This window comes from Solanum pennellii, chromosome 8, assembly GCF_001406875.1.
Source record: "Solanum pennellii chromosome 8, SPENNV200".
Lineage (NCBI taxonomy): Eukaryota > Viridiplantae > Streptophyta > Magnoliopsida > Solanales > Solanaceae > Solanum > Solanum pennellii.
Window position 1 is genome coordinate 1,214,265 of NC_028644.1, and position 26,797 is coordinate 1,241,061.

Below are 26,797 nucleotides of genomic sequence, written 5' to 3' on the forward strand. Positions count from 1 at the left end.
TTCGATTTCTGTATGCAGAAGGGGTGAATTAGAGAGCTCTGGTTAATGATGAAGTAAATCGGAGTTGTTGGAAGGAGGTAGGTTCCCTCTTAACATCATTTGAAATGGAGGTTGATGGAGTATCAATTTTCATAAATCTAATTTATGCAATCCAACCAAAAGTCTACCAAAAAATAGACTTTCTTCTAATGGTTACTTTTGTTTGCTTCTATTTTTCTTTTTTTTTTCCTCCATTAAGTGGTTTGTTTGTGGTTCTCTTTCAATTAAATATAGTAAAAAACTTTATTGATGGAAGTGTTTTTTTTTTACACAACTTTCACTAGTAATTGAGAACCACAACACTAATGAGAATCAATACCCTTCTATTCCACTTTATGGGTCATTAAAATAAAAAGATATTATTAATCCATTTAAAAATGAATATTACCTTTTTATTTGAAGATAAATCTAAATTTTATTTTATTTATGAACCAAACATAATCCTCAAATTAATTCCCCCCAGTGTCCCACTTTATTTAACTCACTCTCCTATTTAGTCCGTTCTTAAAAAAAACTGATACATTTCTATATTAAGTAACAATTTAATTTTAAAATATAAATTTTATCCTTAATGAAATGATTTACAGCTGCACAAACATTTATCACTTTTTTCTTTATCATGAATTCAAAATTTTCTCTTTCTTAAACTGTGTATCGAAATTAAACTAACTCATATAAAACGAAATGAAGCGAGTGTTAAATTAGTTATCCTTGAGCTCCAAGTATTTTTCAAATTTGCTTACGTCTGTGCTTGTGACAGCATTTGGTCAAAATATATTTCTTTGACTTGGCCGCCAAACAAGCCCTTAATCTGCTGCCTTTATATATATAGAAACATATAGACCCAATTTTGAATCAAAAAAAGAAAGAAAAAAAAAGAAAAATGAAGAGTTTAATTTGCAATTGTTGTAATAAGGAATTTTTTGACGAAAATGAACAAAAAATTCATTACAAATCAGAATGGCACACTTATAATCTTAAACGCAAGGTAAACTGCTAACTTTACCTTCTTTTTTTTTCCTTTTTTGGAAAGTAAAATGATTTTTTTTTTGCGTAAACATTAGTATTTTTATTTTTTTTATCTTCCACATACTCCACTCGTGAAATTACGCGATTGTTGTTCATTTAGAATGATTTTTGGACTCCACTCATGAAATAAATTATGTGATTGTTATTCTTTTAGAATGATTTTTAGACTATTATGTGTGGCACATGTTTAACTCTGCATGATTGCTATATAGATAAGAATTTGCTCCGTTTTAATTTATTTTATTTACTTGCCTTTTTAGTCCGCTTTTCAAAAAAAAAAAATATTTCTTCCTTTTTGAAACAATTTTTTAATTTCATCTTTTCACCTAGCATATTTGAAACCACAAAATTCAAAAGTTATTAGTTTCTTAAACTTCGTAACGAGTCAAAACATCTTATTCAGTTGGTTAAAATTCATTACTGCGAAACTAGATCTTGTGAAATCAAAATATTTGAGGATTCATTTGTTCCTCAAACTTCACGTCAAATCAGATGAAACAAATTGAAAGAGCAGTAATTTGTGTGTTTGTGGAATAGATTAGAGTTTCATTGTTGTGTTTCTTTGGTGTTTATTTCAGGTTGCTGGAGTTCCTGGATTGACAGAAGCACTCTTTAAAGCCAGACAGTCTGCACTTTTAGAAACTCCATTGCTATATAGCTGTGAACATTGTGGCAAAGAATTTACATCCTCTAAAGCTCATACTCAACATCTCAAATCTAAGACTCACTTAGCACGAGCTTCGCAAGAGATAGCTCATCATCACGAGTGGGAGGAGGTTGACCAAGAGGAAGAGATCGCGTGTGAAGACAATGATTCATTGAAGAAACTAAAGATGAACAGGAGTAGTACTAGTAGTGGTGTTAAGGATGAGGAGTTTGATCCGCGTTGCTGTTTCATGTGTGATATGAAACACGATACAGTAGAAAACTGCACGATCCATATGCACAAGAAGCACGGGTTCTTCATACCTGATATCGAGTATTTGAAGGATCCTAAAGGCTTCATCACTTACCTTGGTCTCAAGGTAATACTGTAGGTTTCGATTTTTCTTGTATGATCTTGATCAAGTCCATTTAAATAACAGAGTAAGCTTTACGTCCTCAGGTTAGAAGGGATTATATGTGTCTGTATTGCAACGATAGATGTCGTCCTTTTAGTAGTTTGGAAGCAGTTCGGAAGCATATGGATGCAAAAAACCATTGCAAGGTACACTATGGTGATGGCGGTGATGATGAAGAGGCGGAATTAGAAGAGTTTTACGACTATAGCAGCAGGTATGGTTTGGTGATCTGATAGCTTCTAATGTACATTTGAGCAGAAGATAGATACAACCTATATTTTTCAAGTGATGTCTAGACTCTCGAGAGGGTAGAGTGTACACAGACCTTATTTCTATCTCGTACAGATGGTTTACTAAGATCTGTATTCTTTCATCTTCTAGCTATGTGGATGCAACTGGAAAGCAGCTTGTTTCATCTGGGGATTTTAACAACAATGTAGAGCTAGGAAGTGGTGGATCTGAACTCATAATAACAACAAGAACTGATGATCGATTGTCTGTTAAATCAATCGGGTCAAGAGAGTTTTTGAGATACTATCGCCAGAAACCAAAGCCTACGCGTACTGATGATACAGCTATAAGCTCTGCCTAGCTTCAAGGTACGTACCTGACTCGTTAGATGGCACACACAATAGTGACTAATATTTAGTCGTTTGAGCCAACATTCGTTTTCTCATCTCAGGTATCGAAGCACGAGACCAGCAACCATGTAGAGGTAGCACAATAGTATGATGGAAGTGTTGAAGGCCATGAATAGATGTGGTGTGGATGCTATGCACTCTGGGATTGGCAGGAAAAGCAATGTTATTCGAGACCTCCCTAAAAATATACCATATTTCCTATGAGTGCTATAATATTTATGTTTTCGAGAAGCATAATACATAAACATGCCTCTTAACTATGTATGAACGTTTGGGATACCACACACCCAACGCCAAGAAATAAATAGAAATTTCAAATTTATAATGAGATAGAGAGAATGGTGAGTCTCCTACATGAACTTAGGAATAGATGCTACACAACATGGTCTTTCGAAAAAAAAAGAAGGGAAAGATGAATCAAGGATTCTCCTACAATAGCTTAAATTTCTTCTAGAAGTTAAGCTAATATACAACAATTTCAGGTCTACAGACTGCCTGGTCTAAATATCTCATGACTTACCTCTTTGCTCTGGTGGTCTTTCGAACATTTCTCACCGGTCTCTTTCCTTGTTGCTTTACAACTTTCCCGTTCTTTGCCAAGTCACGTACCAAGACTGGTTCCTCCTGCGATAAATCTTCACTAGGAATGGAAGCAGCAGGACTCTCTACTGTTTCATTCATGTCTGGTACATCCACAGCAGATTCGCTAAGAAACACACACTTATCCGTCACTTGGTGAGATTTTGTCGACTTGTCCTGAGTTGACGTTCCTGGTTTTGGCTTCTCACTACCAATGTATGAGTCGCTTTGTCCTCTACTTTGACCTGCAGACAAACTATCGAGGGGGAAAACCAGTATTATTGGGATTCGAGCTCTAGAAAAATTAAAGAGCTTTATCGTTCATTCTTTTACCTAGCTTCTAATGATGTATATCCATTAGAACTTGGGGCTAAATTTGGTCGAGTCACTTCATGTGCGTCAGATGCAGATATATGAAGACCTGAACTTGTAAAAATGGATAAATATAAGAGAAATTAAATTGGCCATAATGGAGAGAAATCAGTAGTTAATCCAACCCTACAGATCACAATGAAAAAAGAGATGGAGAAAACCACATATAACAAAAGTCACTTGCATGTTTTCGGACATAATTAACCAACTATACACGCCGCCATAATCACAAGAAAGAGCAATGGAGGAACAAATGTGAATTGAGACTCATTACTAATCTAGCGCATGATACACAAGCTATTTTAGTATAGGACGCACACGTTTTACAAGAAGATATATTAAATCTAGAACTGTAGTTCACCCCATGTGAGAAGTTCTAAACATCTGTAGTCTCAGCGTATATCATCCACTAGTAACGGTAACCAAATGCTAGCGGAGCCTGTCAATCAAGCAGCTTTGCAAACTTGACGATCAATGCAGGGTTCAAACTAAGAGCTGGATTTGATCGTCAAGTTTACAGAGCGTCACAAAATACCAACTTGTCGAGCCCTAGGGTTCAAAATAGCTCTAAATTAAACCAGATATCAGAATCCATTACCCAACATTGGTCACAAGCTTTCCTGGTTTGCATCTACCTCCCTTACACCCATAAGTCATAACTACATAAGATAAGGATGAATTCAAATTTGTATTCCTCCATGTGCCATCCTGACCATTCTAGGCCTGCCATTGGTTACACCGTTGCAGTCACCATGGTTCTCTCTCACAAATTTTGCTTGCTCCCCCAATCAACAGACTAATATTGCCACTAATCATGGCTGTGATTTAGGGTCCCTGATTTATATACACCATTGGCCTAACATAAGAACTGCTTAGGTGATAAGCAGCCAAGAAACCAACTTCCACCTCCGAAGACACTAAGGAAGCATCAAATGCCTCCGTCTTTAATTACGTCTCTATCAGATCATTCAAAAGATAAACCCACATACCAAGTAAGCCAACTTTCAACTACTATCTGACCACGTAATAGAAGACAACAATTTTGAGTGTCCATATGATCAAATGTGAATAACCTGTCACTCTTCCAACTTCATATATTTGTGTATTGTTAAGTAGTAATAAGTTCACTTCTGAACCCATTACTACCAGTTAGCTTCACAACAGAAAACAAACAGAAAAAATCTTAAAGAATGGCGTCAAGTACCATCATTGTGCTCAGAGGGGAAAACTGAACCAGTATGCACGTAAGATTCATGAGCAGCTTGCTCACCAACCCGAACTGCCTGTAAGTTTGAACAGTATGAGGACAGACGTACATTAGTTATTTCTCAAAAAAAAAAAAGGTACATAACTAAACACATCTTATTGTCCATATTGAAATGCTATTTTTTTTTTAAACCAAATATTCCAGATTAGAGATATTGAAATGCCATCTTTTTTAGTCCAAATGTGCCAAATGATGAATAAAATACTGAAATCCCTTAAACAAATGGTTACCTGATCTTGCAGCTGGATAGAAGAGGCAGCATTTAAAGGCCCATTCTCACTTTCTCCACCTTCTTGTGTTATTTCCACATCTGAAAGAGAAAAAATTAGGTTTCTACAGAAAACTAGCAATTTACAGCAGAAGACAAATTAAACCAAGACCGTAATACCACTCTAAGAGGCCAGATTAGAGCACCACACACCTGACCACTTAATAGGTACATCTGACAGTTTAGCAAGTCTCAAAGAACTTGAGTCATTTATCTTCTCCGCGGTACTGGTTCCTGTTAAATCACCAACTGCAGATTTTGGTTCTGCTTTGCGTTCTACCAAACGTAATTGGTAGCCAGTTTCCTTGGAAGGGTGTGCACGTAACATATCTTCTGTTGCTTTTGACCTGACTTTTCGTATTTCCTCATGAATATTCCATGATCCAGATGCATAAGAACTTTTTTTCTGTGATACAGCAGAAAATCATATATCAGAAGACAGTAAATAACAGAAAATTGATAAAGTAAATGGAGTAGTTGCTCATCATTCTTTGACATGACATGCCTAGGTAAGTTTAAGAATACAAAGCTCCTTTAAGTAACTAAAATAATGAAGCGTGATCAAAGGTACAGCTTGAAACATGACAAACTATATATATATATATATATATATATATATATATATAAGAATACAAAGCTCCTTTAAGTAACTAAAATAATGAAGCGTGATCAAAGGTACAGCTTGAAACATGACAAACTATATATATATATATATATATATATATATATATATATATATATATACTTTTTGATAAATGAAACATGACATAATATTTAATTCAGTATTATGAGGAATTGCCAAGAGGAGTAAGCAGAAGGTTCTACATATTTAGAAAATTAAAATAACACATGCACCAAAAATTGAGACTAGTGAAGCAACAACCAAACATGCTAAGATAAGGACTAGTCACTTGGGTAACTGTTCGATATATCGAGTCTCCGTATGAAGTTGTACTAATCAAGTTGAGACTAATAAATCTCGCAAAAACTAACCCTTTTTTATTATTAGAATGATAGCATTTCAAGTTCATAAGTTGCTATAAGATTAGATCTTATGTCAAAGCATCAACCAGCTTGTTTCTTGCACAGTTCTAAGTCAATCAACTGGATGCAACTCAGTAGGTAGATCCCATATCAATGTCCTCTAAACCACGTGCACATATCAAACTACATGGATGAACTCGTGCATGGCTGCTTTAGAATTTTTTTCATAGTTTACAACCTTTAGTTTGTAATGGTGTAACCTTGGCAATGCTCTTTAATATTTGATTGATAACAATTTGATCTAATGTATACGACTTCTCATAAGTAGATCCCAAGTCCAAGAGCTTAACTCTTTCAAAAGTTATAAATTTATCAAACCATTGCAAGGCAATTGGATCCCTTCATAAATATCCAACAACACAATTGTACATATCAAATTCCAAAGATCAACATGTGCATGTTTGCTTTGTAATTTTTGTTTGAAACTTTTGCAATGTTAGATAGTTCATGTATTTTGGAAAATATATATATAATATATTATGTAAATATAGGTATAAATAGGGTTATAAAAACTATAGTAGTAAAAGCATTCTCGATAATGTTTTTCTTGTGCTTTTATTTCTCACAGCAACATTCTTTGGCAAGTATTTTTTGTAGTTTAAGCACACCTGTTAAGCGGAGTCAAGAAGCACATTCATTTGATTGAAACAGTGTGGGCACAATCAAGATTAAGCTTGAGATAGCAAGAAAGACAAGCTGATATGCATCTAGGCAACCTTTAAAGACAAGCTGATACGCATCTAGGCAACCTTTCTTCTCTGTCTTCCCTTTTTGGCCTTTTTTAGCAAGAAAGTCGCCTGGTCTCCAATTTATTCCTTACTTTGCTAAATAAGTTTTTTCTATCTGAACTACCAACTTTTGGCGCTCTGAATCATCAAAGCTTCTAGTGCTAATTGTAGAAGTTGTATAATCTTAGAACACTAAGATTACCACCGTTCGACAAAATAGGAGTGTACATCCTCTCAAAGGGTCGAAATGAAAGTGAACAGGCTGTAATAAAAGCAAAATTAACATTTTCAATACCTTCAAGGAAAGAGAATCACTACTGACAGAATATGGAGCTTCTTCGTCAAAGAGCTTTGCCTTCATTTGTGAGGGGGTTCTAAGTCCACTATTATCAACACTAGGGGACGCCCATGGTGGACGAACCTTCATATATGACTTGGCCATTTCTACAGGTGAGCCAAGAGTATCATCCACCTATAACAGCATCAATAAACATTTTTATATAGCTATATTTCGGTATCACATTGCTGAAAGCAGTAAAATATGTGTCATTGTGCAGAAAACATATTACATGAGAAACACTAGTAGCACCACAAAGCTCCTTATAGAAAAACAAGGATTGGAAGTTCAAGGTAGAATTAATATTATAGATAAAATACATATAAACTAGGCAACTGATTAAGATGAATTAAAAAAAATACTCTCATGGTTCAAGTTTCCACAATCAATTCGACAACATCAAAATGACTTTTTTAAGAAACGGTACAATATAAATGAAGGAACTAATGTAATACTGACAAAAGTACTCAACAAATTAATTCCGTATAATAAGGACAATGGGCCCAAAATTGGCCCATAAATTAGATATAGTTAAATAGGAAGGAGGATCTTCTAAACTCGAGGAAAGATTTTGGAGGCAAAATTAAGAAGCAATTGGCTTGAGCAGGGTGACAATAATACAAAGTTTTTCCAGAAAATGGCAGATGCACATCGAAAATATAATCACATAAACAGCCTGGTTATTAATGGTGGTGCAGTCTCTAATGAGGAGTCAATTAACAATGAGATCCTATCTTAAAGTACGTGGAAACTCAAGGAAAATAAACTTAGGTGTGTGAAAGAAAGGAGACAGATCTGGTCAAGAACCCAAAAGAAGACATCCAAGCCAATGAAGGGAAAAATATCAAAAGTACCATGCAAAGAACTTCAAATTAATAAAGCTGGGAGATCATTATGTTGTAAATTAATGTAAACCATGTGGATAGAGGATTCTGGTGGTAAGATATCTAATGAAACCGTCGTTTAGAGAACTCCAGAGACAGATAAAACGAGTTACTTACACCAACTACAGAGCTTACACCTCCGATAGTATTATCGGGACGAAGTCCATCTCTCTTTTCCTCTAACCATTTCCTCGCTTCTATAATTGCTTGACTGCTGTGGTCCAACCTCTCTGAATGAAACATAGAAGATTATTCAGCTTTATGCAAACGTTTTCAGGAAGAACACAAGCTATAACCACATGATAGATTCATTAAGTTATTATCATCTTCAATTGTTTATTCAGGTAGTGTCGAGTGCAAACCCAAACTATCTTTCCCTTCAAGTGATGAAGAATCCATAACCCTTGAGTTGATGATCGTTACTAACTGGTCACGCTCCTCCCTGCAAAGTTAATAGTATAACTAGGTTCAGAAAGAAACATCATATTACCGTTGTCCTCTTTTCTTTTTTTTTTGGGGTTTTTTTTGGTATTTACAGACAAACATCATATCTTGCTCTTTCAATACACATGCATGTCATCTGGCTGTCAAAGTGTCAAAGCCCTACTTAATTTTTTGTTCAAGATTCATCAAGTCACATCAGTATCCAATCCAAGGACAACTTCAAAGAAAACTAAAATATTGATGACAAGCATAACAGAGGGAAACTGACAGTCTCTTACTATGAAAAAGATAGGCATGCATACATAAAAGACAAGCAAAACATAGGCATGCATACATAAAAAGAAGCAAAAATAAGCTAACTGCACCACTTCACAATTGAAATTGCAAAGGGAAGCCTGAGTTTTCCATGGGAACGCTCCTCAGCTTGAAATACACAGGCACCCAGGATTTCAGGGGAAGTACAAGGAAATAGCTTCGACTATCACCATATCCAAAGTAAAGCCGGGAATCACCAGTATTACATGAGCTCAGCATCTGGTATCTGATATGACGGAGACAGTTAGCTATTGAGTAAGCCTTACCTGCCTTATCGAGTTGGATCGCTTGTCATATGTACTAATATGAATTCTCTCACCTACTAGTATTAAGTGTAGACCTTTTCTTCCAAATTGCTAGCAGCAAAGACCTGTTTCTACTCACTGATCTCTCTCTCTCTCTCTCTCTTTGTCTGTGTAAAGATAAACTTTAGAATTTGGACATAGATAGAAGAAGGCAGAATTAGTTTCGTGAGGTAGTAGTATACTGTTCTTAACCCATAGAAGAAAAAGATTTACTGTTCACTCAACCCCAAAATGCTCGACACCCTTCTACAATTAGTAGTATATAGACGACGGTTAAAGTCCCACATCGGCCGTGGGAGGGAAAAATTGCTCTCTTTGTATGGGGATAATTAGGCCCAATGTCAATTTCTTCACATATTGAAGTGTGTGACTATCTCATCTAAAAACATCGATTGTTAGAGAGAACATTATTTATTTAGCTATCCCATCAACAAGCCCCCTCACGTACAGGCCTAATACAGTTTTCATGGAGCAAGCACGTGAATATTCTTTTTGATACAGGTGGTGATAAAAATCTAATTCAGGAGCAGGCAAAGGTCCCGGATTCTTCATTAAGTGATCACAAAATCTGTTTTTAGTCGAGACTTCATTAAGTCATCATAAATATTTTTCATTTCGAGATTAGCAGTGCATACATTCGACATCCATACAATTTGAAAGACTATTCCTCCTATTTCTTAGATGGTACTGAACGTGTGCATGCATGTGTATGTGTGCTTGTGTATTTTTCAATCACTGCTGGATCCTCTTGAGTGTCAAGTGCAAGAGTTATGCATCAGACAACTTAAACAACATATATTCAGCTTTATACATTCTGTATTGACTTGTTCCTATGAATTTGAAGCATTGTGGACCATTTATATATTGAAATAGATACCTATTATTGAAAGAATATTAAATGGCTAATCAATAAACATATCATGTTGTTCCTCAACCCAAAAAACAGACAAATGACACCCAGCATTTCCATCAAATTGCATGTTACAACTAAAAAATAAAAGCCTATTGATAAATCTCAGAAAAAATTACCCTCCCTCTGCTAAAAGCACTAAAGAAAACGAAAATTCAATTCATGAGGGTAAATTATAAATCATGAAACAGTCCAAAATCTGAAATTCATATTGTCCTTTTCCTGGAGAATTATACAAACTACATCAAGGGTGAAAAGTTTTAAATGTTAGCAAAACTTAGAAAGGACTAAAGACGCAAGAAAGGGAGCAGACAAGCCCAACGATTTGATAAAATGCAAACAAATCAAGACAGATATCACACTACATGCAAATGCTAAATATAAAGTTAAGATTTAAGAAAAATCTAGTTGAATATCGACAAAGAAATGAGACATGGAAAAAACATAAAAAATAACATCATTGAAAAGACACAAGTCTCCTGTAACATACAAGAAATATCACTTAAACACTACAAAAACAAAAATCTCAGCATATTAAATAAATGAAAGTTTTGCAACTAACCTTGAAAATGTCTCCTGCATAAGTAGTTGCTCAATTAGATGCTTGGTTTGACTTCTCTCTCCACGTAATTGAGGATGCTACACGCAAAAGAGAAGTTCAAAAGAATACATAAATTTCTTTTTTGATACTTCAAGAGTAATTTATTCATACTACACCAAGTTGGAGCTCAAAAGTTGAAATCTTTTCATTTTGAGCTCCAGACCCAACTTCATGAAGTGGTAAATTCCTTTTCCACAACAATACCCTGATGACAAAAGGTACCTTCTAGGTGCCCATGATGTGCTCTAGACTCCTTCAAAAGCCCTTCTATTTCTTGCTTCTCAAATTCACCTAAAGGACATGCTGCAACTATATCCACACTTCCTTCCTTGCCTAGTTCATCCTCTTCTATTAGGGTGGGAGGGGGCCGGGGGGAACAACCTCCTTGTTTTTTGTTTTGGTATAACAGGCACCTTACAACAAGTGTTTCCTCTTCATATTGTTAGCATTCATACGCACGACAATATGATAATGGAAGGTGTTGGGACAAGGTAGACCTAAATCATAAGGAAGGAAATTATCTTAAAACACATACGATCTCTTGGAATCACTATGAAATGGCTAAGAATAGAACATAATGGAGATCGGGGGAAAAGGATTCATTTAGACAACACCAATTAGTTGCAACTTAAGGTCGAATTGTTCCAGTTACACTTACAAAAGGGGTACTATTTACTGAGAATTTATTTGTGTTCCAGTTTAAAGACTTCTCAGCCCATGAAAGGATAAGTCAAGGACTAGAGAAACTCTAACTTCCCTAAGGAAACAAAGTATTCAGTCAAAAATTAAATTGGCCTAAATGAGTGCAATGCATACAGAGTATTATCTAAGTTGATTGATTGATTGTTAGGATGACTTTCCATTTTTGAACACCATGCAATAGATATTCATCAAGGCGCAAGTTCTCCTTAACAATTAACACATAAGCACGCTATATCCTTCCATCTGTAACCACACATGAAAAGATTTTACCAAGACTTGTTTATTTTTTAGGTCTCTTCGGGAAATATCCAATAAAATTGAAATGACACCAAGAAGGTCAACATGGAACCAAGAAATGGTCCAAAGAAAATTTCACTTTTTGACCCTCTTTAAATCAACCAACTTTCTCCCGCGATAAATTTATGGATGATCGCAAATCTTTACGAAAAATAGTTCAACTGTCTAGCTCCCAAGCTTGGAAAGTTCTCCTGAATCCTAGACTCACAAGGTATTAGTTTTGTTCCTAATGAGGAAACTTGTTACCACAATATACCTGTTTTTTGTGATGCCATTTATATGTGGATATGCTTCATTGGAGGCCAACTCTCCGCACCAAAAATCCTACCAAAACCTAATTTACTTTCCACTTCCTATTTCAAAATCATTGAATTGAGTCTTTTTTAGCATATTTTCCCTAAATGAGTATGTCATCACTTCTGACAACCATTCACTCATTGCAAGCAAAACATCCATCTGCCACTTCCTTAGCTATGTTTTATTGAAAGTAGCTTTTTACAAATACCTATGCTTAATCTGAACAAAGGATTAGTCACTTAGCTCCTTATAAAAAATATAAAGAGAAGGTGTGGGTGTGGGGTTTCGTCACCAAGTTCCACTCCACAGGATAATACTATCTTTCTCCGTTGAGACCCTACATATAGCAAATGCATGACTAGTTTTTGATATTCTTTACCACTAATGACAGAATACAAAATAAATAAAGGTTGTACATGAGTATGTCGGGATACTGGATTATGACGAAGATCTTTCCATCTTTCAAAAGAGAGGTATTTATATCCTTAAGGACAGAGTTCAAAACTGAAAAAGTGGAGAAGTGCTCTCTCCCTCATTGGACGTAGGACAGACGACAGTGTCAATGATTAACGACTTTACTGATCTTTTTGGCATTCCATATAAGGACCTTCGTGTGGAAGGCTATTGTTGTTTTTACAGTCCCCTTGCATCTTTGTGCTACGGTGGTTGCATCCAAATTGTTAAATCGTGTGTCCGTCTCATCGAAAACCTTTTGTTGTTAGAGATAACACACTTTTATTTACTTAATTATATATTCAACGCACGCCCCCGGCATACTAGCTTGAATTTTTTAACAGGCATAACACGTGATTTTTTTAATAATAGGTAGTAATGAGGCTCGAGAACCTGGGACCTTTGGCTACTCTGATAACATGTTAAAGTTTGAATCATCTCATCAAAAAGTTAACGTTGCTAAAGAGATCACACTTTTATTCTATGTCGCACACACTCAGGTGTGTCAAACGATACGAATGCAAATCTAGAGATCGAATTTTCATAACATAACTTTAAGGATTTGGAGGTATGGATACAAATGTCGGGATGCAGGCAATAAGTTTATATTGTGAGTTGTGACATTTATACAGTATATATTTTAAAGTTACTGAATTAAAGCTAATAAATTTAATTCTTTATAGACATCCAATATTTTATTCATAAGACATCTCGTGTAAAAGCATAGGCCATAGCATTCTCATACACATATCATATAACTATATATATCTATAACATAAACCTACAAAATCCAACCAATTACCCAATCAATGTATACTTCTCGGCTATACATGTAATCAAAGCACCCACGATAAGTAGACCAAATCCGGTGTGGATCCCAGGGCCACACATGTCGAGTTGACATGGGTGCGGCAATGATTTTGAAGAGTTCATACAACATAGCTTTTATTTACTTAATTATACCTTTAAAACGGACCAACACCAACTATACCCCATAGAAGGAAAGCCTATCTGATATACTATTGATCACTTTCATATTCCAGATGAACAAATTGGTACCACAAGGAGAATCATGGTACTAAATCAAAGAATCACTTTATTCCTAATACTTAAAAATTAGTAACATAGTCAGATGGGATATATTACCTTTTTTAACTCATCTACTTCCGAGCAAATATCATTCTCTTCTCTATCATCATCCTCTACAATATAAGCCAGATATAAGGTATTAGAAAAACAATATAAAAAACAAAATAAAAATGAGAGCATGACATAAAAAGATAGTTTCATTGGCCACCATAATATTTGAGCTCATACTTAGATGAAATTAATATTAAAATGTCAAAGAGATAGCTAATAGTATCGGTACAAGAGAGCTTTATTTATTTTAAGCTTGAATAAGGTATTCTTTGCTACACGTGTCAAGACTTCATAACGAATCCAAGGATGTCCCCTTTCTGTTTCTTTGCTACAGGGGCGGTACTTATCCTTCGGAGAATACTAAATGACTGCGAGATTGAAAGAGTGGCTGCTCCGTTAAGTAAGATTGGTGATTTCATTGGCACTAATGTTGAGCAATATACTTTGAGATAGAGACATAATACTGATGGGCAATTCTCTGTTAACAAGGCATATAGAATGGAAGACTTGGTGCAGAATCGAAGGTAGCCAAAACTATGGAGCAACATGTGGAAGTATCCAGCTCTAACCAAGGTTAAATGCTTCACTTGGTTGGTGACTAAGAGTGCATGTCTGGCACAAGAAGTCTTGACAGAGAGCATGTTTTTTTGGTTATAATTAATAGTAATATAACCAAAAAAAAATCCTTTGGTTGATGCAACTTTATTTTTATACAATTCACATCTGCAATTAGCAATTTGTTCTAAGCAAAGCCAATTCAGTTGAACCAGCTTCAGTGAACGTGCATCTGCCAAACTCAATGAATTGCAACATGTTTTTTTTTTTGGTTATATTACTAATAATTATATTTTAGATGCATCTCGTCCCAATAACAGCATGTTCTGAATTGCTGGTTGTACCACTAAAGAGGTATTTAGAAATCATGTGGCCAAACCACTCTCCTGCATTGCACTATTTTGTATGTATCTTTATCTTATTTAGGTTTCCTTCTGGAAAATAATATAATTAATAATATAAAATCAAAGGCTACATGCAAAGGGGGGAAACTTTTATACAAGCAGCCTCCCTAGTGTGGTATAAGCACGACATCAAGAGATATCAACTATCAAGTGGTTATAACCTTTACTACACATACTAAATTACATAAATACTACTTCCCCCATCCCCCAAAAAAGCGGGTTCAGTTAGCTTTCCCGCTTCAATTATCACGCATTTACCTCTAGGTTACAGGATCTCATAAACAACGCTCAACACATTATGTTAGATTCGGGTCATTCAAATTAATATCAGAACCAAATACAAAATAACAGGCTCAACAAATCTTCATCATAACTAGTTTAACTCCAAACTGTAAATGAGTACCCTACTTAATAAGTACTTCAATAATGTAGTTGCATTAAACCATTTATTATACTCCAAAGCATTTAATTATCAATTCAATAGTACTTACCAAAAATAACCATCAAATAAACAGTATCTAACAGAAACTACATCCATAAAACCAACTTTAATAATCCCAAGCTCTCTCCCCTTCTGAAATTTCAAAAAATATACCTCACATTCTTACTAAACTAAAATATCCTAAACTCCAATGGCACACACACAAAAAGATAACTGAAATCACCTAGCCTGTACTATAACATTTCCATTAAAAGTTAGAAGAAAAAAAAATTAAAAGCAACCTACACAAACTTAATTTGCACAAAAAAAAAAAAGAACATGAAAAGAGAGTTTTTTTTACTTAATACTCAAACAAACATCAACCAAAGGCACCAAATTGTTTTAAAAACATTTTTTTAAAAATCACTACTTTAAGATGATCAATGAGTGGCAATTTCGTAATTTATCACTTTCTAGATCTCTCTCTCAAAAAAAAAAGTGAGATTTGAAGAAGAGTACCAAACATGGAATCGCTGCCTGACGAAGACGAAGAAGAAGAGTCGGAATTGAAGACAGAAGTCAGAATCTTAGCGGCACCGGAGAGAATTGTCCGTGTCGCCGGAAAAACATGTCCGGTGAGCCAATTAGGGCTTTTGAGAAACCGTTCCTCCTCCTCCACCGCCGCCGCCGGTGGTGGTGGTGGTTGTTGTGGACGGTCATATGGACCAACGGCGTATCTCTTTCGCTTGTTAGTTACAATTTTTCCTCCAGAACGAGAATCCATGGCGATATTTTTTTTCACAGAGAGAGAGAGAGTGTCGCTAAAAACTCGAAGAAGAAGAAAAATGGGCTTTTTTTTTATTCGGTTTTCTGTGTTTTATTCAAAAAGAAGTTGCATTTTTCAGGTTCTTTTGTTTCATGTTATCTGTTTTGCAGTTTTTTTTTTAACAACTAAGAAGGTGTTTAATTATGATATTTTATATTTTAATTGGTATGTTTTAAGTTAATGTTGTGTTTGGTCATTTTTTCGATAAGAATATATTTCAAAATTTGAGTTTATTTTTGTATAGTTTATATATATATCGAATATTTAAAAATCAGTAAAGGTCAAATTAGTATATCTGGTATAATTAAGTTTGTTTTAAAAGATTAATATTTTAAAATAAATAGTTTTTTAATATATTATCGATATTAGATCTTATATGTAAGTTATTGTTTATTATTATAAAAAACCATTTTGTTTGATTTTTCTCGGTAATTGAAAATGGGGTTGTGTTTGATTATATTTTTTTACAAATAGATTTGATTGCTTAGATGTATTTCAAAAAAAAACATAAAACATGATTTAAATGGGAGGGTTTTTTTTATTAAATTAAAAAAAAAATTGAAAAGGAAAATATATACTATTAAGAGTAAAACAAAATTTTGGATATTTTCATTTTTCAAATATTACTTAAAGATATACTCAAATATTAATTTTTAAATTAAAAAAATATAATTTTTTTTTTAAATGGAGAAAATACTTAATATTTTCGTTAAAAATCTAACAGCCACCAAATTATTAAAATTTGGGCGCCACCCAAAAGTATTCATATTAATTTGATAGACAAATTAAAGAACTAATATTTTAAAATAACATTTAAATGTACTTCCAAACACAAGGGTCCATTTTGTTGTTTTCTCGTAGAGACAAATATGCTATCTTTCCATACTGTTTTTGGACATATCTACGTAATTAATTATAATTTAACGAATTATAGTAATTAATAATTGTATTAGTAGTAATAGCTTATATAAGTATTAAATAAATAAACATATTCTTCCTAAGTTAAATTAATTTGCGTGTAATGATTGAGAACTTGACTTGAAAAATAGAATATTAAATAAGGAGTAAAATAATAAATTTACTTAGTTTCTTAATGTACGTAAAATCTAAAATGATGACATATAAATAAAAAAATTTAATGCATAAACATGACTTCAGCGAACAACTACGCCCTTCAACTTTGAGTGTCCCCAAATAGACACTTAAATTTATATAAAATCGAACAAGTAGACATACGTATTTTACATGACATAATACACATAGGACCCTATGTAGGACATACAATTGTCATGTAGGATAAATGTGTCTATTTATTTAATTTTATACAAATTTAAATATCTACTTGTACACATTCAAAGTTAAAAGTTACAGTTATCAGCCGACGCCAAATTTTAAAAGGAAAAATTATATAAATTAATACATTTTAAAAAATAATTACTGATTTTAGCGATACTTTTTGTTTATTACCATTTATAGCAATGCTTTGTTAAATTTGTAATATGTATTAAACTTGTATTATAAATGAATTAAAAGTGATCAAGTGAGGTAAAAATATTATTGCTATAAATGGTAAATATTTTTTTATTATAGTATATTTATGTAAGTTTCCCATTTTAAAACAGAGGTAGGTAGTATCACTATTTTGCTTTAATTATTGCGATTTGAACTATTTGCTTTGTCCCAATGTGTGCGCGTCATTTTTCTCTTATTGATGGAGACTCTATAGCTCCTTATAAAAATAAAAATAAAAATTGCCATGCATTTTTAATCTCTCAAGCTTAGTTACCATGAAAATTCCTCCAAAAAAACCTCATTTTTTCAAACCTATTCAACCAGGTTTCAAGAATGGTCTTGTAAGTCATCCCTTTTTATTTTTCATCTTTTCCTTTGTTTAATTACTTTATGTTACGTGCCGTAGCGAATTGATGATTTTCACTAAGATATTGTAGTATGTATTTAATTAATTAGGGCAAGTTTATGTTGTGTATATTGTAGAAAATTCCTATAGGTTTCTTGAAGTATTTGAAGGGAAATGACAATGTTGAACATGCAATATTGAAAAGGGGTGGCTATAAGTGGTCTATGAAGGTGAATGGACATCGATTCGAAGCGGGTTGGGTTGAATTTGTAGAACAACATGGTTTGAAATTGGGAGATATATTGATGTTTAGACATGAAGGAAACATGGAATTTGAAGTTTCTATATTTGATTCAAGTCATTGTGATAGAGAATATGTTGAGTATATGGAGGAAGTAGGAGATCATACAAGGGAAGAGATTCCGAAGAAATTTAAATTCGAAGGTAATAACATCTTTTTTGTCGTATGGCGTTTACTGTGTTTAGGTGATCGCACCTTGTTGTGTTGTTGATGTTATGATTTCTTTGAATATATGCTCTGCATTGCTTTAAATTTCTCTATTGTCGTTTTTTTCATTGCTACTTTGATTTGCTCAACTTGAGTCGAGAGTCTTTCAGCAACAGTATCTCTACCTTCAAGAGGTAGATATACGGTTTGCATACACCATATCCTCATTAAACCTCACATTGTGTGATTTCACTGGGTTTATTGTTGCTGGTGTAAAGGTTGGATTGTTAGAGTTCATTGATTTATATATACTTGATGATTTTTGCAAGTTAATTCCCTTAGGTCTTAGCATAAGTCTCAACTCGCTTATATTAAAAATTACTCTCTGTTTTGATTTGTTTGTCTAATTTTGTCTTTGACACAAAATTTAAGAAAGTAACAAGACTTCTGAATCTTATGGGATAGATAGAATGTACCAAAATGTGCTGTAATCTTATGGTCTTAAACACGTATGTGGAAACTTAGAACTAAAGAGTAGCCAACAAAGGAAAAAATGTATTATTTATGGAGATTATTTTCACGCTACTTGTAATGGAAACTACATAAACCAAACGATGATTATTTTGTAAGTAAAAACTAATTCCAAATTAGCCAAAGAGTATGTTGGTTGTTATTTAAATGTTGCTAATTTTCTCAAGTACAATTGTCATATTTAATTTCCAGAGGATGCAACAGAAAGACCACGGCAAAAGATCAAGTCGTCAAGAAAGGCTTCTTCCCATATAATAAAAGCTGCTAATCATCACAAGTCTTTTGGTCATTCTCATGTTGAATGCACTATTAGAGAATATAGCATTTCGCGAGGTTATTTGGTAAGTTTCGAAATTCACTATTACTTGCAAACTCTTCAAGTGAATGTGTTACACAATTAGGCCACGTATTAATAAATTATACGTAAATCTCTATGACAAGCATTAATTAGTTACTTACAAGGTAACAATGATAAACTAATTTGTAATCACATTATAAAAACATTTACATTGTCAATGTATGTAAACTAAGTTCCTATTGCTATTTTTTTTTCTTTGTGAAATGGTTATACACCATGTTAGCACCTTCCTCGACAATTTGCATATGCAAATGGCCTCGCGAATAAGAAGTGTGATTTGATTATAAGAGGTGAAAGACAAAGGTCGTGGAATGTAAAGCTAAGTTCTTCTAAAACTCGAAGCTATATCAGCGGATGTGGACGGACCAAATTCTTTGCTGATAATTTCTTAAACAAGGGAGATCGCATAATGTTTGAGGTCGTTACTAATGGAGAAACACCAATATGGAAATTTCAAGTTACTTATCGAGAAGTTCCATTGCAGACGTTTCAAGGCAAGTTTTCTCATGTAACCAATCTCTTATTTCTTTGATGATCTTTTTCATCGTCATATATGTGTATTATTCTGCATTGTTTATGTAAAGTGTTTTTCATGTGATTAAATAGAAGTGTTATTTCTTTTCGATTATGGGGTACCCTTTAGCTACTTCGTCGTGTTAATAGAATAGTGCTTAAATGCAGTTTGCGGTATGTATTCACTCAAGAATGCAGTTTGAAAACAGTAAAGGCCGGTTATGCTGAAAATTAATATCAAAGTCACTGATCAGCGGGGCTGATAGTTAAAATTGTATAATTGCGTGAACTGTATTTTGATATCATATTCTCTTTTTCTTGATAGAGCGACATCCTCACTGAGGATTCACGTATCAGACCACAGTTTGAGTTTGTATTTAGGCACAGTAGTAGTACTAGTGTTGTTGTTCTGTTTTTTGAAACAGAATGACATCCTCAGTGAAGATTCGTATGTCGAACCACAATTTGAGTTTGGATGAAGGCACAGTAGTAGGATGAAGGGGGTTCATTGGCGGAAAATTACACAGTTTATACAAGTTCAAATTATATTTATAGTAGATGTTGAACCCCTTTGACTTCTTTGTGTGTTTACTTTTCATATTTTGAACCTCTTAATGAAAATTTTGACTACGCCACTGTATAGCAGTATTAGTTGTTAGTCTGTTTTTGTTCTCAATAGAGCGACATCCTCAGTGAGGATTCATATATCAGACCGTAATTTGAGTTTGCATTAAGTTATCGTAGTTGTTATTCTGTTTTTTTCCTTCCAAAATGATTTGGAATTCGAAAAAGAGTTCACGAAAGGTCCATATTTAGAAAGCGTCCCCTGCTAATTATCGAAACTTATATATGTTATATATCTTCCTTTTTATCCTAATTTCACACTTCCTTATCAAGTTTTCTTTCTTTTGCTATGTTTTTCTTAATAAGCAGACATTATGAAAAAACCATCAAACACGAGTCTTCTCAATGCACAAGTAGTTACTTCGACTTCTGGTGATGATCACCATCCTTGTTTTATTTCAACCGTTAAACCTTATTGCTTCACAAAGGCACTTTTGGTAAGTTATGGAACTAAATTTTGTTATGGTTGAAGTTAATTATATACAATAATGTAGGCAACTTAGCGCGGTGGTGTACAAAATTGTACACTGTTGAGTTATAGGACTTGAACTTTTTTTGTTCTAGTCCTTTTTTTAATACTATTGGTAACTTAATCGACTCAATTGGTAGCATCTTCCATTGGATTTTGTGAAGTCAAATGGATTGATGAATAGAAAGTGTGAGATGGTTCTGAAAGATGAAGCACAAAGAAGTTGGTCAGTGTGGATTGGGAAAGCTGGACGTCATTTTGGAATTATACGCGGATGGACAAAATTCTTAGCAGAACATGGACTCCGAGTAGGAGATGCTTACAAGTTTGAACTCATCGAGAATGGGGAAATACCTACAGCACAATTCCATTGTAAGTGTTCTTTTAGTTCGAAATGTAGTGATGTACTTCTGTCAAGATCAAGTTCTATGCTCCGACGGGTGTAATATAATCTGATGTTTTGCAGGCAAATATTCTGAAAAGGTTGCAAAGAGAGAAGAACAGTAATGAAGCAAGTTGACTATTTAAAATGCAAATTGGTTGATCCAATGTTTGGTATATAACTTCAAAACCTACGTATGATGTTTCTGCAAAACCTTCATGTTAGGTAAGTAAATGAGTGAGACTTGGAAGTAATGACTAACTAGCCAACTTTTGTCTAGGCCTCGATGACTCATTATGGCTTGGTCGTGGTTGTGTAAACTACGTAGCTTAGTTGAGCGTTGTCTCGTTTCCTAGCAGGACAGGCTTGGTAGTAGGTTGGTGCATTGTACTGTTTCCCTGTTTATACCAGTGGTAATAGTAGTAGCATTTGTCTCGTAGTTGTTTGTCTTTTGACTTTTGTTACTCATCGTCATTCACTGTGCTTCAGTTATCACATTAGTGGAATATGTTGAAAGCGCTTCTTTTGAATGTTATTATGTTTCCCTATTATTTTATGTCATCTTTACTTCAGTACTTTTTAGCTTCTCTGATGTTCGTCACTCGAGCCAAGGGTCTTTTAAAAACCTCTCTACTTTCTCGAAGTAGAGGTAACGTCTATATACACTCTACCCTCGTCAGACCCTGTTTTTGATACTACACTGGGTTTGTTGTTGTTTCGTTTTTAAAGTGCTTGAATGGATCACTTCTATTTTAGAGACAACCATCTAAGCTGAATGGATTGTTTAATGATATGTTCTTGATGCATCATTATTTGAGGTTAGGTACTTCGACTATTTGATGAACAACGTTATTTTTATATTTGTGTTGGTGAGAGGCATCAAGTATCAAATCAAATAGTTGAGGTACCTCAAGGTTGGAAAAAACTTAGACTAACTAATAGACGAAAGTATAGGAGTTTTAATTGTTGAATCTTTTCTGAAAAAATAATTCAGTAGTAAAAGTTCATTTGAATGTATGTATATATATATATATATATTGTATCCCATGTGTATAACATGGATGAAAAATGTATCCGTTCCTTAATTTATTGATCTAATGATTTAAGGTTTTTTTAATCGATTAACTAATAATTCGATAATAAATTAGCTAATTATTATATTTTTATGTTTTGGTATATAAAGTCCTTAGAGACTTCGAGTTTAGCTTCATATTCGTTATTCCATAATGTGCTAATATTTACGTTTGAGTAAGTCAACTCATTTGCATGATTCATTTTAATTGTCTACTAGATGATTTTCAAAAAAAAATTCTTGCATCAGATATTAACGATTAATTAATAACTGATAAAATCAAATTGATACACAACTTAGTTAAAAGGGATGAACTTAGTTAAAAGGGATGAACATTTATCATACATTTTTCACCGAAAAGGATTCAGATAAAAAAAAAATTGACTTTAGCTGCTGCTGTGTGAAAAAAAAAAAAGTTGATTAAATAAAGCAAAATTGATTAATAAATTAAAAAATTTGGGTCACAATTGGTTAACTAAAACCAACAAAATAACACAAATTATCTCTCTAAAAACCCATCACTACTGCTCGTAACTTTTGGTTGCCATGGCGTTCTGTAACAGAGTGGTGTTAATTCTCCTAGTTATTTTCACAGTGTTTCGACTGAAAATCGATGCTAAAAAATTACAAATCGATGGAAAACGAAGATTGATGAAGTGCAAATTTGATAAAATTTATCAATTGGGTGATTCAGTTTCCGATACCGGAAACTGTATCAGAGAAAGTTATTGTGGATCTCATTCTTCCTGTGCAAAATCACCTTATGGAATCAACTTTTTTCATAAACCAACTGGGCGTTGTTCTAATGGCTTGCTCATAATTGATTTCTTAGGTATGCAAAACTCAATCCCCAATTACTTCATTGCTAATTTGCTCGTAGCTAATAATAATCTATTATAAATTGCTCGTAACTTATAATATTTTTAAAAAATTGCTCGTAATTAATAATATATATATATATATACTTTAAGTATATATGACAAATGAGCGAGTTGAGGTTAATTTGAATGGTTAAAATAGACTGAGTTAATAAGATGATTAAATTTCAAGTAAGCACATATTTTTTTAAGGTAAAATTATTATTTATTTTTAAAAGTTTATGATTATAGAAATTTTGAAAAATTTTAAAAAAAATGGATATAATGATTAAAAGCACAATTAATATAACTAAGATATATAATATGTAGCTTAAATATATTAAATATTCACTTGAATACATTAATATATAACTCTTAAATATATTAATATATGATTCAAATAATTAAAAAAATAAATTTTTTAGGTAATGATAATAGTGAACTTACAAAGTGTTTTTTTGTAATTTTAACTTGGAATTTCTGTAATTTTTACTTAGAATTTCAATTGTTTTATCTATTCTTTTACAATTTTTTTAAAGCATCCTATAATTTTTTTAAAATAAAATAAAGATATATTATGTGCAACTTTGGAGATAAGAAAGAGAAAAGGGGCATTTAATAAAATACTAGATAAACATGAACCGACCAGCTACTATATATAATATTGATAAAAAGTGATAATTCGAATTTATTTCTATCATGGGCTGCTAATTAGATAAATCATTTTAAAATCAAATGTCTTTATTTTTTTTAATTTCATAATCACAGTGTTTAAGCCTTGTACATTTTAACTATTTTTTACGAGATATTATTTTTCATTAGCAATAGATGCTGTAACTTTGTCTATCGAGATTAGGATAAATGAAAAGAATCACCTAGTACTTTTTGTTTTAAAAATATTTTGATAAGATAAGATCTATCCGGGATCAAACTTTGATTGCCTGAGACTAAGTAGCTCGGACTCTCCAAAAATGATGTCGCATCAGTGTCAGATCCTTTAAAAACGACATTTTGAAAGAGTCCGAAAAATATTAACCTGAGATACTAAATGAGCGAGTCAATTATCAATCTATACTTAGGACAGGTTGGGCGAGTTTATGATTTCATGAACAAATTTTATCATCTCTAATCAATATTTGGCCATAAGATTTCCCAAATAATATAATGTTTGTCCATACAATTTGTTATTAGTTGGCAATATTTTTGGCAAATATCCCAAATTCCAAAATACTAGTTTTTTATAATATTTGGGCCAAATCTCATTATTTGGGATCTTTTGAAAATTATATTTTTACCCCAAACTTTTATCTTTTACAAAAACACCCTCTATAGTAGTTGCTTGCGTTGTATTACATAATTTTTTACGTGGAACACCATAATAGTGATGAAATATTTACTGAATATTAAATAATGATTTGATTGTTGATGAAAATGTTGAAAAATTGGCTCAAGGTAACAAAGTCACGTGCTTCGTATACTTCACGATGTATGGAATGATGTTTGTTGCACTCACTCCAAATTACCACATTCCTCTAGTGTCATGGACACTATTTGTTACTGTTGTAACGAACATCCAATGACTTGTAATACAAACCTATAGTTAGTTTGATAGTTTTTAAAACTTATGAGTATAAATCATATTTTTCTAAAAAGGTGAAATATATTTTCCAAATCCTATGACCAAACAGATGGTGAAAGTTCACCAAATTTTCACTCAAATAATATTTACCAAGAATATTTGAAAATTTATGACGAAACGCTAGCTAATCGTGTTTTTTCATACAGCCCTGGAATCTGGTCTTCCTCTCCTAAATCCTTATAAGGATAAAAGTGCAACTTTTAGACATGGTGCAAATTTTGCAGTAGTAGGGGCTACTGCTTTATCAGCCCAAGTCATGGCAGAGAAGAAGATTGTTCTGTCCTTCACAAATAGTTCATTAGACATTCAACTTGATTGGATGTCTTCTCATTTCGAGACCACTTGCTCCCCCGGTAATACTTTCAATTCAGTAGTGATAACATCTACGTACATTTTGTTATGAAATATGTTTTTGTTGTACTTTTCTGATTGATGTGATTCAGTATCTACATATAAACTAATCAACAACGAGTTGAATTGATAAATTTTCTAGCTTTTGCTTGCTAGATTGCCCGGTACAGTTAAAGAAGTCGCTTTTCCTAGTTGGACATATAGGAGGAAATGATATCATTTATGGCTTATCGCAAGGTAAAACCATGGAAGAGTTGCGAAGATTGGTTCCACATATTGTTCATACCATCATTCATGGTGTCAAAGTGAGTTTTAGTATCTCTGTTTTCATGATTGTTATTTTGTTACTTCCATTTGCCTGAAGTTTGTTTGATAACGATATCAATCCTCGCATACTTTTTTTAGAGAGTTATTGGTTTTGGTGCTACTCGAATTATAGTTCCAGGGACTTTCCCAAAAGGTTGTAGTCCAGCTATCCTAACGCAATTCATGAACAACGACTCATCTTCTTACGATGAGTACCATTGCTTGAAAGAGTTGAATAATTTTACGATCTTCTATAATGATCATTTGCAACAAGCCGTTGATGAGATGAAGAAAGAGTATACAAACATTACACTCGTTTATGGTGACTATTACAACGCGTATATGTGGTTTCTACAAAATGCTGTCACTCTTGGTATGTTCACAGAGCATCGTTTTTCTTTCCTATTTTTTGAGGTTAGAGAAAATGGAAACGCGAAGAGAGCTATATGCATTTACAAACTTTCTTATATATTTTCAGGATTTGATAAAAATTCTCTACAGAAAGCATGTTGTGGAATAGGAGGAGAATATAATTACGATAAAAATAGAAAATGTGGAGCTCAGGGAGTCCCAGTGTGTGATAACCCTACTACTCACTTCAATTGGGATGGACTTCATTTGACACAAGCAGCATATAGTTGGTTAACAAGATGGTTAATTGATGACATGTTGCCCAAATTGAACTGTCATGTTTAAGTTTTTGACAAAATGGATGAATCGGAAGGCGGATATTACTTAAATAACGTGATCAAAATAAGATATCTCATGAAATTTTACTTGATTTTAGGGTTCTATACCCTCGATTCACATTGTGATTACATATTTGTACAATGTCAATTTAAAGAAAATGTCATTAAATAAGCTTATTATGAGAAGTGAAAGAACATCTTGAAGTTTAACTTAATTATAACTAGGTTAACAAGTAGATTTCATAAATGTACAATAAAGTAGTTTTATTTGTAACAAATATAGTCAAATTTTCATTAACATAAAAAAAGAGTCCAAATTAGCAATGTATATGTACATGCAACGAAAAAATAGTTTCAACAAAATGACCACGTGTATATGTAACATATCGATATATATATATATATATATATATATTATATCGATTTGTATAAATAGTGTATATTGATCATGATAGATAATGTATAACTATTTATTAGAGATGTATATACTCTACATATATCGTTATTACGGTAAAGTATACAGTGCAGATTTCAATCCTTACCAACTTAAATCTCTTCTAAACAATCCTAAAATGTTGATATGGGCACCTCTAAATACTTCAAGTCTATTGATATATTATTTACTTGAAATGATTCACGAATTGCACTTGAAAATTGTTGAATCCCCACTTTTGGTAAAAATAAAATAAAATAGTTGAGTCATTGTAGATAAGAAATTTTGACTGAATGAACATTTTGTATAATTTTTTCAAAATAAATTTGGAGTTTAGACTGATAGCAT

The 26,797-nt window shown here is 33.1% G+C and overlaps 5 protein-coding genes across 5 annotated transcripts; 4 read left to right on the forward strand and 1 right to left on the reverse strand.

Moving 5' to 3' along the window:
• Positions 1 to 877: 877 nt before the first annotated feature.
• On the forward strand, positions 878 to 3,092 carry LOC107028750 (cytoplasmic 60S subunit biogenesis factor REI1 homolog 1). The gene is made up of 5 exons (XM_015229935.2): positions 878 to 1,027; positions 1,647 to 2,093; positions 2,174 to 2,343; positions 2,511 to 2,728; positions 2,812 to 3,092. The coding sequence occupies exons 1-4, from the start codon at positions 923 to 925 to the stop codon at positions 2,719 to 2,721; spliced, it is 933 nt and encodes a 310-aa protein (XP_015085421.1). The 5' UTR covers positions 878 to 922; the 3' UTR covers positions 2,722 to 2,728; positions 2,812 to 3,092.
• On the reverse strand, positions 3,072 to 15,989 carry LOC107028749 (protein KAKU4). The gene is made up of 11 exons (XM_015229934.2): positions 15,613 to 15,989; positions 13,720 to 13,775; positions 10,786 to 10,862; positions 8,612 to 8,691; positions 8,367 to 8,479; positions 7,324 to 7,500; positions 5,410 to 5,662; positions 5,219 to 5,298; positions 4,926 to 5,004; positions 3,683 to 3,770; positions 3,072 to 3,605 (listed from the first exon to the last, which is right to left on the reverse strand). The coding sequence occupies exons 1-11, from the start codon at positions 15,875 to 15,877 to the stop codon at positions 3,287 to 3,289; spliced, it is 1,587 nt and encodes a 528-aa protein (XP_015085420.1). The 5' UTR covers positions 15,878 to 15,989; the 3' UTR covers positions 3,072 to 3,286.
• Positions 15,990 to 17,706: 1,717 nt separating this feature from the next.
• LOC107028293 (B3 domain-containing protein REM9-like) lies at positions 17,707 to 19,646 on the forward strand. Its single transcript, XM_027919050.1, has 4 exons — positions 17,707 to 17,772; positions 17,915 to 18,221; positions 18,949 to 19,097; positions 19,338 to 19,646. The coding sequence occupies exons 1-4, from the start codon at positions 17,707 to 17,709 to the stop codon at positions 19,644 to 19,646; spliced, it is 831 nt and encodes a 276-aa protein (XP_027774851.1).
• A 760-nt stretch (positions 19,647 to 20,406) lies between these two features.
• On the forward strand, positions 20,407 to 21,612 carry LOC114078241 (B3 domain-containing protein REM10-like). Its single transcript, XM_027918771.1, has 3 exons — positions 20,407 to 20,688; positions 20,861 to 21,092; positions 21,187 to 21,612. The coding sequence occupies exons 1-3, from the start codon at positions 20,566 to 20,568 to the stop codon at positions 21,225 to 21,227; spliced, it is 396 nt and encodes a 131-aa protein (XP_027774572.1). The 5' UTR covers positions 20,407 to 20,565; the 3' UTR covers positions 21,228 to 21,612.
• Positions 21,613 to 22,644: 1,032 nt separating this feature from the next.
• LOC107028027 (acetylajmalan esterase-like) lies at positions 22,645 to 26,202 on the forward strand. Its single transcript, XM_015229080.2, has 5 exons — positions 22,645 to 23,006; positions 24,817 to 25,023; positions 25,178 to 25,326; positions 25,427 to 25,700; positions 25,806 to 26,202. Exons 1-5 carry the CDS (start codon positions 22,721 to 22,723, stop codon positions 26,021 to 26,023), a joined length of 1,134 nt encoding a protein of 377 aa, XP_015084566.1. The 5' UTR covers positions 22,645 to 22,720; the 3' UTR covers positions 26,024 to 26,202.
• The last annotated feature ends 595 nt before the right edge of the window (positions 26,203 to 26,797 follow it).

What these genes read in the sequence shown, in the direction of transcription:
- LOC107028750 (XM_015229935.2), top strand. Translation starts at nt 923, where the DNA reads ATGAAGAGTTTAATTTGCAATTGTTGTAATAAGGAATTTTTTGACGAA. An exon ending in CTTATAATCTTAAACGCAAG is followed by an intron (nt 1,028 to 1,646) that starts GTAAACTGCTAA and finishes TGTTTATTTCAG; the next exon opens with GTTGCTGGAGTTCCTGGATT. An exon ending in TTTTACGACTATAGCAGCAG is followed by an intron (nt 2,344 to 2,510) that starts GTATGGTTTGGT and finishes TTCATCTTCTAG; the next exon opens with CTATGTGGATGCAACTGGAA.
- LOC107028749 (XM_015229934.2), bottom strand. Translation starts at nt 15,877, where the DNA reads ATGGATTCTCGTTCTGGAGGAAAAATTGTAACTAACAAGCGAAAGAGA. An exon ending in TGTACCTATTAAGTGGTCAG is followed by an intron (nt 5,299 to 5,409) that starts GTGTGTGGTGCT and finishes TTTCTCTTTCAG; the next exon opens with ATGTGGAAATAACACAAGAA. An exon ending in CTATCCAGCTGCAAGATCAG is followed by an intron (nt 5,005 to 5,218) that starts GTAACCATTTGT and finishes TCAAACTTACAG; the next exon opens with GCAGTTCGGGTTGGTGAGCA.
- LOC107028293 (XM_027919050.1), top strand. Translation starts at nt 17,707, where the DNA reads ATGAAAATTCCTCCAAAAAAACCTCATTTTTTCAAACCTATTCAACCA. An exon ending in CAGGTTTCAAGAATGGTCTT is followed by an intron (nt 17,773 to 17,914) that starts GTAAGTCATCCC and finishes TGTATATTGTAG; the next exon opens with AAAATTCCTATAGGTTTCTT. An exon ending in GCATTTCGCGAGGTTATTTG is followed by an intron (nt 19,098 to 19,337) that starts GTAAGTTTCGAA and finishes ACACCATGTTAG; the next exon opens with CACCTTCCTCGACAATTTGC.
- LOC114078241 (XM_027918771.1), top strand. Translation starts at nt 20,566, where the DNA reads ATGAAAAAACCATCAAACACGAGTCTTCTCAATGCACAAGTAGTTACT. An exon ending in GCTTCACAAAGGCACTTTTG is followed by an intron (nt 20,689 to 20,860) that starts GTAAGTTATGGA and finishes CTCAATTGGTAG; the next exon opens with CATCTTCCATTGGATTTTGT. An exon ending in ACCTACAGCACAATTCCATT is followed by an intron (nt 21,093 to 21,186) that starts GTAAGTGTTCTT and finishes GATGTTTTGCAG; the next exon opens with GCAAATATTCTGAAAAGGTT.
- LOC107028027 (XM_015229080.2), top strand. Translation starts at nt 22,721, where the DNA reads ATGGCGTTCTGTAACAGAGTGGTGTTAATTCTCCTAGTTATTTTCACA. An exon ending in CCATCATTCATGGTGTCAAA is followed by an intron (nt 25,327 to 25,426) that starts GTGAGTTTTAGT and finishes TACTTTTTTTAG; the next exon opens with AGAGTTATTGGTTTTGGTGC. An exon ending in ACAAAATGCTGTCACTCTTG is followed by an intron (nt 25,701 to 25,805) that starts GTATGTTCACAG and finishes ATATATTTTCAG; the next exon opens with GATTTGATAAAAATTCTCTA.